This window comes from Acanthochromis polyacanthus, chromosome 12 (genome assembly GCF_021347895.1).
Source record: "Acanthochromis polyacanthus isolate Apoly-LR-REF ecotype Palm Island chromosome 12, KAUST_Apoly_ChrSc, whole genome shotgun sequence".
NCBI lineage: Eukaryota > Metazoa > Chordata > Actinopteri > Pomacentridae > Acanthochromis > Acanthochromis polyacanthus.
In genome coordinates this window covers 19,683,609-19,700,432 of record NC_067124.1, presented here as the reverse complement: position 1 = coordinate 19,700,432, position 16,824 = coordinate 19,683,609, and the positions used below count along the sequence as shown (strand labels likewise).

At 37.9% G+C, this 16,824-nt stretch overlaps 1 protein-coding gene across 3 annotated transcripts; it reads left to right on the top strand.

Annotated features, from left to right (window-relative positions):
• Nucleotides 1–1,337: 1,337 nt before the first annotated feature.
• Nucleotides 1,338–16,799, top strand: cblc (Cbl proto-oncogene C, E3 ubiquitin protein ligase). Of its 3 annotated transcripts, none has more exons than XM_022198022.2 (14): nucleotides 1,338–1,559; nucleotides 1,806–2,574; nucleotides 8,596–8,742; nucleotides 8,875–9,031; nucleotides 9,337–9,458; nucleotides 9,921–10,058; nucleotides 10,146–10,233; nucleotides 10,379–10,510; nucleotides 12,415–12,597; nucleotides 13,250–13,402; nucleotides 13,620–13,666; nucleotides 14,099–14,170; nucleotides 14,329–14,384; nucleotides 16,130–16,799. In XM_022198022.2, exons 2-14 carry the CDS (start codon nucleotides 2,198–2,200, stop codon nucleotides 16,258–16,260), a joined length of 1,803 nt encoding a protein of 600 aa, XP_022053714.1. In that variant the 5' UTR covers nucleotides 1,338–1,559; nucleotides 1,806–2,197; the 3' UTR covers nucleotides 16,261–16,799. The 3 variants fall into 3 exon arrangements, with proteins under 3 accessions (XP_022053714.1, XP_051812616.1, XP_022053715.1); XM_051956656.1 differs by having other exon boundaries at nucleotides 1,338–1,632; XM_022198023.2 differs by having other exon boundaries at nucleotides 1,339–1,559; nucleotides 12,418–12,597.
• The last annotated feature ends 25 nt before the right edge of the window (nucleotides 16,800–16,824 follow it).

Here is a 16,824-nt window from a genome sequence, read left to right as displayed (position 1 = left end):
AAAATTAAGCATTTTGTCTCCTGTCTATCTTTAAATGAGTCATAGTCATTAATTTCACAAGAATCCAATTCTGTAATGTGAGAAACAGTGCTTTGAGGTCAATTAGCCAGCTCTTAAATGTGAGAACTTACTTTGTTTGCTTACATGCTAGCATTTTGTCAGGAGATGTCCAGGTAATGATCCAAAAGCAAACATCACAGATGGGAGGGTAAACGGTGCAACACTTTAAGCAAAAGTCACTTGACAGGTTTAACAAAAACAAGTCGGGGAATAAACAGAAGACTGGAGGTCCAGGAAACAAATCCAAACTAGAAATTCAAGTGTATATGTAAAGCAACTACTCCACAAAAAAATCCCCAAAAATACAAAAGCAAAAAATACAATTCTTATGAAAACTACGAGCAAACGGAACACAAGGAAAAAGTCAGGCAAGAATACATAAGGTAGGTGAGGGGGTGAGGGGGGTAGGGGGGTGGACACGAGGCAAGACAGGACAAAGTGAGAAAGTCAAGGGGAAGACAAACACTATTATACACTGAGAACTGATTGAGGTGACAAAACACGGGTCACTTACAACATATAGTTGAGACTAATAAGGGCGATCAAAAGAGGAGGGGAACAAGAGGAAGTAAAACCACAAGAACACACAGGGGAAAGTGATTTCAAAATAAATCAGGAAATAAAACAAACCAAAGCCCACAGACCATGACACATTTCATAATTAGCAGTAAATACAGAGTACTGTCCAGGTCAGTGACATCTTAGCATTGCAGATATTTGATCATAAAAGAACAAAATATTGGACAAAAAAGATTTTATGGTGGGGAAGTGGACATGTGTATACAATTCCTTGGTAATTCGTCAAATAGTTGTTGAAGCATTTTACTCAAACTAACACTAAAACACCTCATGGTGGTGCTAGAGGAAAAGTCTGGTGATGATTTAAATAATTAGGATACATTGCACATTGAAGTCTGCACTTGGTTCCATGCAAATTGATTAAAAAATTTTGAAGATGTTTCAGTGTGGGACGAAGTGGTGGGCCTCCTGACAGGTCAGCATAATGGTGTCCTGCTGCAGTTCATGTAGAGTTCTTATAAAGTGTCAAATTAATTAATTTATTTACACAGTAAACTTTGCTCTCTGCTCACTATCTGATGAGGCAGATTGTTTTTTGACCTTTGAGTTCATTTTACAGGCATCCTGTCCGTTTGAAAGCAGTAAACCTGTCTGGTGTAATTCAGGCAATTGCTTTCATTCTTAGTTCAGCTTTGAGTCCACACCTCTCTGTCTTCCTCCCTCCCATCTCTCTCTCTCTCTCTCTCTCTCTGCTTGTCTGCCTGAGCAATAGAGCAAAGAAAACAAACCTGTTTGTCTAGCTGCAACCAGGAAACCAATCAAAAGGGTGAACCAAGACGAAAGAGAGGGTGATATCACGAGGGACAAAGAAGAGGCAGCAATGTTTCAGACCATGACAGAGAACATGTTTCCGCTGTGCTGACTATCAGCTCTGAGAATGTGGGACTGTTGTGCTGCTGAGATGTGCGCATAAAAGTGTGGTAAGCAAGATATAGTGCTAAACTGGGGGCAAGGCTGGCTAAAATTGTAGAAGAGGAGAGACAGAGGAGAGAAGTGAGTGGGATGGTGAAAGTCTGAACTGTTTTGATGGTTGTGTCAGAGTCAAAAAGTCATTTCCTTTGTTTTAGGCATTTTTGTTGGCCTCTTGTATTCAGTTGTTCTTTTTGTGGAAATCTTTGAATATATACTCTGTAACAGCCTTTCTTTTTCTTGCATTTTTTCTAAAGATCTGACAGCAGAATGAGAAGCTAGAAACGGACAACAGTGGCACTCAGTAAGTGCACGTGTCTCCATTGCTGGAGAAGATAATGCAATTGGATTGTTATTATATGACTCAACAATGGATACTGTTTGAAGTGCACAGTAACATGCACTGTTTTATTAAACTGAGGACTCACAAACATCACTTAAGGACAGCAGATGTGAGTGTAAACGACCACTGTCAGTAGCTGCTCCCAATTTCTGCTTATGAACAAGTACAGATATTCAAAACCTGACCTGTCACACCTCTTGACTCAGCGGGACTATTGTCATTTATCGTCACACCCCTGCGCATAATCACAGACTGACATTTAAAGCAGTTTTTGGTTCACTTCACTTTCAAACACACAACACTGAAATGATGGCATCAGCAGGTTTAGGAGTTTCCAAGAGCCCCAAACTGAGCTCTCAGCCCCCTACCAGCGGAGATCGGAGGCTGGTGGACAAGACCCTCAAAAGACTGGATAAGCTCCACGACTTGTGCACTAACCCTAGGTTAGGCCTAAGAAACAGTCCACCATACCTGCCAGATCTAATATCTGAGACCTCAACTCTGCTTACACTGGTCTGGGAGCCCTACCAAGGCTCTAAGGCAGGAGGCGGCAAGGTGCCCTGCGAAGACGAGGTCAAGTACTTAAGGGTCCATATCAGAAACCTCCTGGATAAGACAGACAGGGCTGTCCTGCTGTTTAAGGAGGGACGGGAGAAAATATTTGAGGAGTCATCAAGCTACAGGTAAGAGGCCCCTGCTGACATGAACATACACAAACACAAATGAGCATGTGTTATTGGGACAGGTTAGTTTGAAACACAGACTTAAAGATATGCAGAACTGCAGTTCCTGTCCATGAAGTCTTTCATTCTAAAATACTATGCAGTTTGCCTTTAATATGTTTTTAAAAGACGCTTTAAATTGCACAATAATTGTTTATTTTGTCATTCATTACCCTTTACAGTTGTAGCATACTGTTTATATATATATATATATATATATATATATATATATAACACACAGTATTGCTCAATTAATTATCTCATCGTAGAGAACATTTTTCATAACTCCTTGATTTTTTTTTCAGTTTTGTGTCAATAAGGGCAATGCTGTGAGTTTTGAACTGTTGGTTGGTGGGCTGTAGACATTGCTTTGGGCATTTCAGACTTATAATATGCATTTTTTAAAATATTGTTTTGTAAACTTCATAGACTAAATGATTAATTGACATGTTAAATAATTATTATATATATTAAGACAAGTCCTAGCAGCCTGAAAATAATATATATTTTTTTATATTTTCAGTGGGTTAATTGGTTTGGATATTTATGCCACCATCCTACTGCAATAAATGGTTTTGAAAATAACTTCATAGTAACATGATTACAGCACTATGTTATATTTAAAAAAAAAAAACACACACATCCTTCCAGGATGTATCCCTGTGTTTTCACAGACCATATTGCCTTCATAGAAACTTTCTGTCACGTTCTGGTGGCAGCTGTTTTTGCATTACAGTTTGTAGATTAAACAGAGCAATGAAAAGTCTTTCCTGGAAAAAAAAAAAAAAAGATTTAGCTTTTTTTTCACAATTTTAAGATATTTTGATTGCCACCACGAAAAAGTCAGTCAGTCAGTCAGACATGTCCGAAAAAGGCCACACATCCCTAAAAGTTTCCAATGGTACTCTGGGCTTCGGGGCTTTTTACTTTATTTACACTCACAAGTACTTGTACAAAAATAGTCGAAATTGCCTGACTAGAAGGCAGAGCCATAACTTAATACTTGGCAACTACAATAGAAGATTTGACCCCTCCTTGAAGTCTAAATAAAATAAAAAAAAACAATAACTTTACACCATCCATAAAAAATTGTAGCTTCTCTGGTTCCCACAAGTTAAAAATAGGCTTCATTCACTAAAATGTTCTGCTAGTCCACTCTTTGGCTAAATATTTTGGAGCAGGTAAATAGAGTGACTTTTTTATATGGAGAACTGGCCACATTCTCTTGTTCCTGGTGAGAATACTAATGATGAGGGTAGAAAAGGGGCCAAACCTGCACCTTTGTGATGCTAATATGGGAAAACTAGAAAAAGCAACAACATCCTTTGAATGTGAGCAGCTTGGGAGAGACTATCTAGCCCTGAATACACATTTTCTCAGTTTATGCCTACTCAGTTGCATGTGCAAGCTGCACAGAGGCGTTCCTGTATTTATTTCACTGTCTCTGCTAACTGGTATTTGGTGCAAATATGTAGTATTTACTGGAAATTATCATGACATTATACAGCATAGGAAGGAAAATATCTGGAGGCAGTTTAAGGAAATGTTTACTGTAAAAAGGGACAGCAGCTACAGTTTTAGCATGTCACAACGGAAAGTCTGCTGTCATTCTTTATTTGTATTTCTTTAATTTGTTCAGAGTATCAAAGTAGTTGTGCCATATTAAAAACATTTGAGTCTACAAGACTGGCAAAATCCATCTATAATGTTTCAGTTGAAATGTGTTGCAAGAATATGATTATTATATTCTCAGCAATTTGTACTCAAAGCTTTTTCTGACGTGCCATGTGTCAGCAAAACAGTTCGTCGCATCAAAATGTTTATGTGCAGTGCAATCTTTTCATGAGTTTAACTCAACAGCTGAAATGGCATAGAGTTTCTTACGGCAAAAACATTTGAAGATTGAACAATACATTTCACAATGGGTTCCCCGGTTTTATTATAAAGCTAATGGGCAATATATATTACTAATGATCACACAATAAAATACGAATTTACCACTACACGCCTGATTGCAATATGTCAGAGTCAAAATAATAATTTAACTAATAATCTTATCTTGCTTTGAGTTCTAATCTGTAGATTCCACTCTACACTGTACGGTATATGCTCAGTGCCTGAATATTGCAACAGACATTAGCTCGTATCAGTTATCATCTTTCCCCGGAATCTAAAAAAAATCACATAAATTACTTTTCAAAGATTTATTGCATCAGCTTTAAGAATGCTCTGCAAGTAGAGCAGATGTTCTTTTCACCACAGCAAGTCCTGCATGGGCAGCCATGTGGCAAATTCATATAGTGTTATGTATATTGTGGCTTTGATAGCATTGCATATTTTGTTTATATCCTTTTTTGTGTTTTAAGAATGTTCTGCTGTAATGTCCTGTTTCTTGTGGATCTTTATTCCTTATACTTGGGCCAGTAAGCACATTCCCATTTCTTACACCATGGACTGTTGTGGAGTAATATATTGTGTAAAGTGTAATTTTTTGCTTGGCTATTATGTGACGCTAAAAGCAGAACTGAGAAACAACTAATGGTGGGGATGACAGAAACAGACAGTGGAAGATTTAGCAGCTGGAAGATTACGGTCTGTGACACACTGGGGTTTTGACCTATTCTGACAGGAATTTAAGAAACGCACACACAAATATGCAAATCTTTCACACATACAACTAGAACTGTTTGGAGAACAACATAAGGCGGCGATTGATATTTATTTGCCAATACATTAGCTAATAACAATGCATGTTTACTAAAGTCCGTATTTTATCATTGGTGAAGGATGATTTTGCATCAAAATGTACTTAATATAGCAATGCGGGACCTCTAACTTCACAGTGCATCATATTTAATCTAATGTTTGTCAAATTCTTAAAGTAGCTGTCAAATAAAGTGGAGCAGATTTATTGCAGCTTTCCTCTGAATTATGGTGGAACTGAAGTAATAAGTGATATGAAATGAAAACACTCCAAGTAGTTCAAATTTATACTTAAGTGCAGCACTTTCCTGAATGTGTTCAGTTCCATTTTCCCACAGATTTCCGAATCAACTCTTGAATCCCACGCAGTTTCTGACCATCACTGGCTCATGTCACATTTTCTGTCACTACATGCTCACTGCTTTTTCATTGCTACATAAAGTCCTGCACCTTAATGGAAACAGTACAAGCATGGTTAGAAGAGAAAACTTGCATGTTTTTTTCTCTGTATAGCAAATAAATAAATCTTATACACACACAAAAGAAACTAAATTGAATTTCTTTGATCATTAATGTGACAAAAAAAAATAAAAACCTAAAATTAGCATATACAACAACTTTGCCCACGGGTGTGAAAAATGGTAACTTTACATTTTAAATATATTTCACTGTTTACATTTTTAATTTGTAGCCTGCAGTCCAGTTCAGTACAACCAAAAAATGTGCTTGAATTTCGTTCTATGACTGTTAGTTGCGGCTTTGTTCTTTGTAGTTGCAGGTTTGAGCAAATTATTTATTTTCAACATTATTCTAAATAATGATATGATTTTAAGCTTAGATTTGATTGAATTTCTCGACAGAACTGTGCATCACACATTCTTCGTTGAAAGGCTGCAGAAAAGCTTAAAAAAAACATTTTAAAAATCCAGTAATTCTAAATCCGTTAGAAAAATTAATCTTCAGGACTCAGAAAACATTGAAAAAAATGATCAAAATTAGATTTTCACAACTTTCCCCATGCCTCAAAATCTGCAACATTGTGCACATATTTAATGTATCTGAAAGTCAGTGAACATTTAAAAGCTGACATGAAGAATGGACAAATTTCCTTGGTGTGACTGCACTGGATTGGACCTTCATGATGTGAATGCAGTGTGGGCAACATAATGGCAATGGGATGATCATTTATACACATTCAGAGGTAACAAATTGTGTAAACTTATGAAAAATAACATTTTGGTATTTGGAGTGCATGGGGTTAAAAAAAAAAAAGTCTGTATCATACTGCTTAGGATATGGCTATCATTTTAAAAAAAATAAAAACTCATGTTTTCTCCACTGTTGCAGAAAATAAACACATGATAAGATGATAATAACTCTGTGGATTTGAAGATGCAGAATGTACACAAATATGACAAATATTTCTTTAGTGTTTAGTGCAGGGGTTCTGGTCTTAAAACTTTAGAGTACAAATTAATTATCAGATTCATCTACTGTGTCTGAGAATAAATAAAAGGGGTTTTACAGGACTCAGATGCTACATAACGGTCTGTACATCATGCCACAGTCTTACATAACTGGCTTTACGCTGGGCGTATAAATGTGTGAGGTCAAATGTGGCTGCCCTAAAGGTCTCTACTTGTGATTCACTTCCTTGGCCAGAAATAAGAGACTTGTTTTTGAAGCGAGCACATTGTCACAGGCTACCGTTTCTCATAATAGCCAGCTGAAACTGACTACAAATGACAAACAACCAAACAAAGGATTTGTGTAATGCAGTGCATTGTGTGGAATTACTATTCTGTACAGTACTTTAGCCACTAAAACCAATTAATTGTTGGGATTACTTTAATTTCAACCACAGCATTTTATCGTTAGAACATTTTAAGGACCCCAGGCAGGGCAAGAGATGTGGCTTACACACTTCCCCCTCCACTACACATCTACTCTCCTCTCTTCAACACCACAGAGGTTTCTTTTTTTTCTCATTGAGGTGGAAAGTCTGTGACTGTTTTTCCCACTATTAAATGTAATGCATTCACAATGGCATTTGTTCATACTGCATTAGTCCTGTAGAGTAAAATGGATTTCAGTATTTGATGAAAAAAATTCTGTTTTTTAAAATATCATATGAAACAAAGTATTTCTGATGAAGTCAACAACAAGAAATTAAAGCCTTCCTCCACTTAAACATGCATTTCGTTTATTGTTATCACTTGAATATCTCACCTTCACAGAAAAATGGGAAACATTGGGCCCGGTTATTAAAATTTGAAACATCTTTGCAATTCATGGATTCTAGATTTTTAGTGTTTAGAAACAGATGTGCTGGAAGAGCTTAACTGAAAACGTTTTTCACAGAAGATATTACTCGTTATTCACGTCAAAGTATTTCACATAAAACAGATCAGTTAGGGATCTTTACTCACTGATATGTTACTTACTGTTTCACACACACAGAGCTCCCATTTTTCTGTCAAAGTCCACAGCTGGTGTTAGTGGGTGTAGTTGTTTTCAGTCTGAATCTGTCTCAAACTAAAAACAACTACATGGGAGATGTGAGATTGCAGGTTGCACCAAGCTGCATGGTGGCAGAGAGGCATATCTAGACTAACAAATACAGAACCTTAAAGGTGAAATATGCGCGGAACAATTGTCTAAAAATAAAAGCTGAATGAAAAAAGACCCAAGGAGAGCCCACAAAGACTAGTTAGACTGTTAAAAACTAGCCTGAAGTGACACGATAGCCATTGGAACATTTTGTGGTTACAGATGAGCATGCAGCAGACAGCATCCTGTTTGCAAGCTGGACTACATGCTGCGTGTGCTTGCTTGTGCGTGTGTTTGTGTGTTTGTGTGGAAAGTATCAGCTTCAGTAGGGCTCGCTTCACCTAAAAACAGAACAGTAAGGTAGCGGATCTATGGCACTGTCTGACTTCACACACCGATTATCCATATGAGTGTGTTCATGTAGTTCTATAAATCATTAGGAAAATAGATTTAAATAGTCACACAGGTAGAATGCAAGAGCACAGATCATGAACATGAGACTGAATCATATGGAGTAAATGGCATTCTGCAGATCAAAATTTGGATTAAAATTTGGATTACAGATTAAGGCGGATGATTTCTTGGCTCAAAAAGTGATTCTGTGTACTTGTATGGGCGCTCAAACTGGTGAACAAACATGATGAGGCAAAAAAAAAACATTGACATTTCAGAGCAAAGTATCCCACCTTCTGTTTCTGCTGCTGAAAGTCTGCGGTCTTTCTTTCACAGGAGGAATTTGACCAAACTGTCATTGCTGTTCAGTCATATGCTGTGGGAGCTAAAGGCCATGTTTCCAGAGGGGCGTTTTCAGGGTAACACCTTCAGGGTGACTAAGACAGAAGCCGAGGACTTTTGGAGGCATTCATTTGGCAGCGAGTGAGTGAGGGAAACTTTGGTGCATTATTAATGGGTGTTTTTTTTTTAAATTTTCATTCTTTTGTGTTTAAATTTTTGATCTGTTTCGTGTATATCCAACCCCACCAAATGTTTGTGATGTGTTTCTGACAGGTGTATAGTGCAGTGGAATAGGTTTAAAGAGCAGCTGCGAAGTGTGCATTCATTTGAGGAGGGGATGGAATCCATGGCTCTGAAATCAACTGTTGACCTCACCTGTAATGATCACATCTCTGTCTTTGAGTTTGACATCTTCACTCGACTGTTTCAGGTAATGCGAACATTTTGGGAAAATGCTTATTAGTGACACCAGAAGCCAGTTAGCTTAGCATAAAGACTGAAAAAGGGAGAACAGCTAGCCTAGTTCTGTCTAAAAGTGAGAAAACTCATATTTGAACTCTTTAACATAGGACTACATGTCAGACTATTTATTTACTGGAACCACAAACTTCATGGCATCTCCACTGCTTACTGTTCATCGCCATGTTGATCAGAAAACAGCTTGAGCACACTGTTTCTGAAAACAACAAAGAAAAGTGAATTTTGAGGTAATCTCCTGTCCTCTCCCTCTTTTAGCCCTGGAAGTCACTCATAAGGAACTGGAACCAGCTTGCAGTGACTCATCCAGGCTACATGGCCTTCCTCACCTATGACCAGGTGGTAGCTCGTCTGGAACACTACTTGCACAGACCTGGGAGGTGAGAATGAGGGCAGAAAAAGCAAAGTTGATTATGTCAAACATATTCAAAGATGATTACAAAAAAGCTCCGAAAACCTCATTGAGGGAAGGTTTAATTTAGTACTTTTCCATTTACATTTAGCTAACTGACGTTTCCCAGATATTTTCTGTTATTCATAAAAATTTGTCCTTCCTGTGTCAGATACATCTACAGGAACATCTGTGGTTGAACAAAGGGCTCAAGGTGTTATACAGAGCTGTAGCATTAATACTATTCCAAAAATGAGAGGAATTTAAGTAAATTTCTTTTTTTTTTTGCACAAATGCAGACAAAATACTTACTCTAAGAAGTATTGACACTTGAAAAAACTGTTTTTAAGTGACTCATCTGCAAACTTCCTTGTCTTGAATCCTCTAAATTTATTTCAGTTTCGATTTTTTTTCTGAATCATTGTTTCCTAATTGTCTCTATTCTCTCTAGCTATATCTTCCGCCTGAGCTGCACAAGAATGGGCCAGTGGGCTATTGGTCACGTGACCATAGAAGGTAGCATCGTCCAGACCATTCCCCAGAACACACCTCTCTACCAGGCACTCATTCAAGGCTTCAAGGAGGGCTGGTTAGGACAAACGCATACAGTTCTCTGATGAATTCTGCCTTTGTTTGTGTGGTTTTCTCTAAGTGCTGAGTGTTTCTGTGCCCGCAGCTACCTGTACCCTGATGGTCGTGATGTGAACCCCGACCTGACGGGCCTGTGTGAGCCTGCCCACAGAGGCAAAGTCAAAGTTACAGAAGTAAGCGAGTGCACTTTACACCTGTTTTTCAGTTTTCAAGTGGACTGCCAGCAGCACCTTGAAACGTTACCGAGACAAAACACATATCATATTCTGAGACGCTCTCTGTTCTATCTTGTCTCTCTGATTAACCAACACCATATAGGAACAGTATGAGATCTACTGTGAGATCGGCAGCACCTTCCAGCTGTGTAAGATCTGCGCAGAGAGGGACAAAGACATTCGAATCCAGCCCTGTGGGCATCTCCTGTGTCAACCCTGTCTCACAGGCTGGCAGGTATGAACCTTCATCCATTCACTGTAAGCTGCCTAAAGTATATGTATCGTCATTCAAAATCACAGACCGATCTTCAGCCACACTGTGCTCATACTGACATGTTACACTGAGACACACTTCTGCAACTGTTGTTGCTGTTCAGTGGAGTGAAACTATCTGGCTGAACTGAATTATTTTTAGAGGAAATGGTTTGGTTGTTGGTCAGTGAATCACCACACCGTAACGATGCTGTTATTTGAATGTGGTTTAGAGTTATGTCAAAAAAAGCGCTGTGGTCCTCATGCAAACATTTTATTAAAATGTAGAACTGCCAAAAAGTCAGCTGTGCAAAACTTTCCTTAAAAAAAAAAACAGCTTGAGCTATGAACGAAGGCCAATTGCGTAAGGTCATTCTGCCTTTGTAAGGTTATAATTGTCATATCCCACTTCAGTTTCTCCTGAAGACATGGCATTAGTCAACCTTGCTGAAAACTACTGTAGATTTTCTGAGGCCACCAAAGAAGCTGCAGATCCACTCCTACATTCTCTGGAGATCAATTTTGAATCACAAATGAGATCATATAGTTTGATATATTGCTGGAAAATCATCATAAAGCTTTTAAGGTGGATACTGATCAGTGCATCTTTTCACAAATTAGCACAAATTCATAACATATGTAAAGTCAAGACAGTTCACATCGTATGTTGACATCAGGAGTGAGAAAGGCAGTAAATCTGTCATATGCATTAAGAATCACAAACTCAAATTTTAAAGGTTTAAAAAGAAAAGGGCTATGACATGATCCCTTTACACTGATAACACATATTCTCAGTGCTTAACTGTCAAAGGGGGAATGCTGTGGGTCCTACAGCCTGTCCATATTAATTTAAATGTAACCACTCACACAAAATGTCATAAAGTCTGTTGGAGAATGAACATTTAGCTATCATGTGGACAGATTGTGCCTCAGTTTTGCTCTTTCAGTGGGTCTTCCCCAACTTCCTACTTCCTGCTTTAAGCATAGAGTGACAGTTGAGATATCCAATCACAATAAAAGTTGCTGCTGTCAAAATTTGGATCCATGCTCTATGACTGTATCTTTCAGTCAGCTTGACCCCAGTGATATTCAGGAGGTGTTTAAGTCTTTGCAGAGCACTATGTCCTGACATTTGGTGTAGGACTTCCTGTGTGAGCTCAGCCTAACATCCTCCTCAAATTGTATTGGCCACATTTACCCTGAGAGATGTGTGAGAAGGAGAGAGAGAGATGAACAGAAAACTAGATAAGCTTTGTAGAGGGTACGCCACAATAAAAAAGGTGTAAAGTTGTAAACTTAGTCTTAGTGATTGTGGTCAACCAAATTTCCGCATCAACAGTTAATCTGAAGTACAACTGCATTTGAAAATTGTCAATATTTTTTAAACTGTGAACTAAAATAAAATTTCAAGCATTTCTGCATACAATTACGGCAGAATACAAAACACACCAGCTTGAAAATTTGTTCTCCTCAAAGCAGTTTGAGGCACATGAAACAGTTTGAAACAAGCCAAATTATTGTTGTCCAGTCTACAGATGTATCTTTTATGCAACAGATAAATGCAAAATTAGATAATAATGGAGATTTTGTAACAATCGTACAAACCATGACAACACACAATATGAAATGATCATCAGTCAGCATGAGGAAACAGAAAGCCTGTACACTGCAGCAATAAAACCACAATCTGCACCATTTGTTGAACGTATTTTCCACCTTCTTCTTTCGAAAACTAGTGACCTCTTTGAAGTCGGAGTCAACATATTCCACTCGATGTAGTTCAAATGACATGAAAGCTGTTCTCAAGACAGTGAGTAACAGTGGGTCTTCACATTTGTATGTTTTTTCCATTGCTCTGCCCGTGACGGGTCGTTAATAATCATCTAGCAGAAGTCTGCTGGCCACACCTGCCCATACTGTCGCTGCGACATCAGAGGAACAGAGTCCGTCCTGGTTGAGCCCTACCTGCCCGGCAGTTTGCAGTGGGAGGGGGAGATTAATAGTGACAGCGAGGATGAGGACCATGAGGACATTGAACTGGTGGTGAAGGAAATGGCAGCCTTGAAGAAGGTGTGTGAAAATATTTCTAGATTTCCTTTTGCTTTGTTTAATTTAACCATGCAAACAGATGGAAATGTCACTCTGGTATCCACCACTTTGTTCCAGGCTGAAATAGCATGTCAACCTTAGAATGGATAACCAATAAATTACTTTGGTGATGATATAATTTTTCTATTAGTGTTTCCAGCAGGTCGTATTTTTCATGTGCTTTGTAAAATATAAATCTTCTTGAATGATTACCATGAAATCTGGTAAAACCATTTTTGATTCCCAAATGATCCTACAAATGTTTATGATCACCCCATCAACAGGTCAAAGTTTAATTTATCCTTTGTCTTTGATTTATAAAACAAATGACTGGAATACCAATGACATTTCCATCAGTCTTTGTGTTTAGTACCAACCACTATGACATTTAGAAGCAAAACAAAGTAAATACGGGCTCCCAAAGCCACTAGCATAACTGTAGACTCTAACTCTTCTTTCTTTTTGCTTGTGTCTGTCTGTAACCCGAGTAAATGTTTATAGTTTCATGTTTTATTACGTATTTGTGTATTAAAACCCTGCAACCTTGTTAGCAACTTGTATCCTCATTCCTCCTTCTAGTCCTCTCTTGGCCCTTTAAGAAAAAAATGTTCACAGCTGTCTGACTACATTACAGTTCTCAAGTTTGGATTACCAGTTCCCCAGCTCTCACATCAGCGCCCCACCTCTGCCCCCGAAAAACACCACAGTGCCACACTGTCCGTCTCCCCAGGGCCAGTATCAAAAATCTGAAACCAGCACGGAGTCCAAACACAGCCACTCTCATTCTGTAAGTTTCCACCAACACTTAAGGTGTTTACATGTTGTTACTGTATGAGGTTTCACAGCTTGATGAAGTGAAATGTTGATTTTATCCTGTCCTCACACACACTAAAGTCTTAAGCAATGCAAATTCATGCACAGCACTGCAGACCTAATGTTTTGGCAATATGTGTAGCTGCTGATGCCGGAACAATCCGTGTGACTTGTTCCCTCTCATCTTGCAGGCTCATAGTGGCCATGAAACACGTAGGCACAAACAAGAGACAAAAAGGTGAGACACTGCTTAATCTAGAGTAAAGAGGACATGTTTCTGTTGTTCTCCACCAAAAATTTAAATTTGATCGTGTTCCTGAAGCTTTACTGAGTGATTTCTTGATACTGAAATAAGAATTTTGACATTTTAGCCTCATTAATTTTTGTCTGGTGAAATTGGTTCCAGTTTTCTTTAAAAGAAATAAGAAATTCTGCCAGGTAGCCATAATCTCTGACAACCACGAAAAAGATTTTGCAAATTGCACTAACTGCAGGTTCTCTTGTGTGAGTTGGTGCCATTTGATATTGCAATCAGCTAAGTTTTTGATGTGAATGAAAATGATCAGTTTTTGCTGATATGGTTGATAGTCACACATTCATACATGTGACAAGATCTATACATGAACAGTAATTAAAATATTATAAAATATATGTTTCCCTCTCCACTTAGATGCCAAGGGGAGGCTGCATCCAGCAGGGAGGAAGACAACTTAGGCCTGAGACCACGCAATCTATCTCACAGGTTTGATTGACAGCTGTCTCAAGTATTTCATCTGAGTCTTTATGTCTGTAGTGAGGTAATCGACAGGAAATTATGTCAGTGGGAAGCTGTTCCAGTTGTTCATGCATAGCAGCTAATACTCCTTTTTTGCATGTCTCTTTTCCAATTCTGTTTACCAGTGCTGAATACCTCAGAGAAGCACCACTTCCTTCCTCTTCTCAGAAAGGTGCTAACAGTAAGTCATGGCATGTTATGACCTCCTGAACTGTGTAGGTGTCGATTTTAAACTGAAATGAAATGAGAGTTTTCTCCAGCATTCAGAGGATCTAATCCTAAGAGACATCTCTTATAAACAACTGCCGTCCCTTCCTATTGAAACCAATGAAAAAATCTGCACAAATGTACAGCATATTAAATCAACTGATAACAATACATGATGCCTAATGAAAGAAGCAAAGTTTTTTTTCAAATGAAACAATATTTTCAACACTATGAACTGCATGTTTCTTTTCATGGGTCTTCCTCATTCTGTCATGCAAATGGACATGAAATGTGTTTTTGCTAATGAAATACACAAGGCTCTCCTGCAACAGTTAACTCCAGAGAAAGACAGGGTCCTTTATAGACTGGATTTGATCTTATCTTAATAAACTTTACTCGTGTTACATTTTTTCCTTCTGAAAAATCCGTGCTTCAGTGTCATTATGCAAAAGATGTTTGTCAGACATTCATCACATCACAGTAGAAAAACACAGGTGGAACTCATAACACTAATGATGGCTTCATTTCAGCAATTATTGTAGTGCAAGACTAATGATATTAGTGACACCTTTCTTGGAAAGATCAACATTTTTATTCTGAAAAATGCCAAACAAACTTTAGTTTCTTTTCAAATCTTTGTCACTTTTGGTTCCATCAATAATTCATAATAGAACTTTGTCATGGCCGACATATGAGCCTAGACCTAATCTCCACCCTAAGTCCTAAACATTTAACCCTCACAAATTTAACTGAATCCACCTGGTGAATTATTGAGTGTAAGAGGTTGCAATAGTATGAACAGGAATGAGACCGCACTTTAAGATGAATCACATTATCGTGATAATGCTATTGACATGTTTCATGTTTCATGTTTCATGTCTGGGATATTATCGTTTACTTTTTTTCTCCTACAGCTACAAAAGTTCTGGCTATGAATAGCTAGTAAGGGGTTGGTAGCTCCTTCCATTCTTGTCTATATTTTTACTTTCTTTAACGCCTCCCCTGGTTAAAATCATAGCACCATGCAGTGTGGGTAATTCCCTTACACACAGTCTGCAAAACTGTGGACTCAAAGAAAGTGTGCATAAAAGCCTTGAATTCCTCACAAGAAAGCTGTTGTGTACTTGACAAATTAATAGTGCGATAGCACCTTACAAATTTAGCATGAATGCAGTTCAAAATCTGTGAGTCTATAAATGTGGATGCTGAGTTTGGGCCTTTGACTTGTCACAGTAGTGAAAGCACAAATGATAGATAGATAGATAGATAGGTAGATAGATAGATAGATAGATAGATAGATAGATAGATAGATAGATAGATAGATAGATAGATAGATAGATAGATAGATAGATAGATAGAACTTTATTGATCCCTTTGGAAAGTTCCTCAGGGAAAATGTATTAACTTTGGCTGCATTCCACTTCCACTTGTGCATATTCATTTATTTGAACAGCTTACATGTAATATAACTGAGCCTTCATTATTTCCACCTGTGCTTTTCCTCTTGTGTGTCTGCAGTGAAAAAGGTCTGTTAACTACTAATCTCTGGAAGTCATTCTGTCAGAGTAGTGTTATTGTTTATCAAAAACTGAGCATCTTCAAAGCAGAGCCAGAGGAATTATTCAATATTCTTCATGTAACATGCAGTATCTCTTTACATTTTTAGACTGCTGATGTCAATTGTACCTTCAAGTATGGCTTTTTCCTATGATTGTGTAGGTGGAGCAGCCTGGCTCGGACCCTCCAGCCCAATCAAAGAGAGAAGAAGACGTAAGGAGGAGGAAAAGCGAGCAGGGCTCAGAAAAGACAAATATGGCCTGGGAGAGATGACGAGAACAATGTCATCCTGAGTGACAAACACAATCTGTAATCTAAAAACTGTTGAAGAAAGTGAAAAATAAGGATTGAAATGTATGTTCAAGAAATCAGCCTTCAGTGGATATAAAAATAGTTTTTGCTCTCATACTTATCTGTAAATGACCACGTGCCTCCTGCTCTGCTGAAAATGAAAGGAGTGGGTGGAACTGACAGAAAAATTGCCCACTGTGGCCTCCTACAGTTCAGTAATCACACTGCCATTATGCAGACAATAGGTGAAGTACTAAATCGGAAATAGAATCTTAAACACTGTCTTCTTTAAAGTTAAAACAGTAACTGAATGTCTTTTTTGAAAAGTAGGAATTAAGGAAAGACTTGATATATACACAGACAAATGAAATGGGCCAATCACATGCCTAGAATTGAAATATAAAACTATAGAAAAATTCTACCTCGTCAGTTAACCCATTGCATAAATTTGTTCTTGTAAATTTGTTCTGTGAATCCTGTTTTGTTTCATCAAGCAGTGTTTCAAATATTATATTCAAATAAATAAATACATTGAGCTTCAGATTTTGTGTGATGTGTTTTTTTCT

Coding starts and splice junctions, on each gene's coding strand:
- cblc (XM_022198022.2), top strand. CDS start 2,198: ATGATGGCATCAGCAGGTTTAGGAGTTTCCAAGAGCCCCAAACTGAGC. Junction 13,667..14,098: donor CACAAACAAGAGACAAAAAG/GTGAGACACTGC, acceptor CTCTCCACTTAG/ATGCCAAGGGGAGGCTGCAT. Junction 14,171..14,328: donor CCACGCAATCTATCTCACAG/GTTTGATTGACA, acceptor TCTGTTTACCAG/TGCTGAATACCTCAGAGAAG.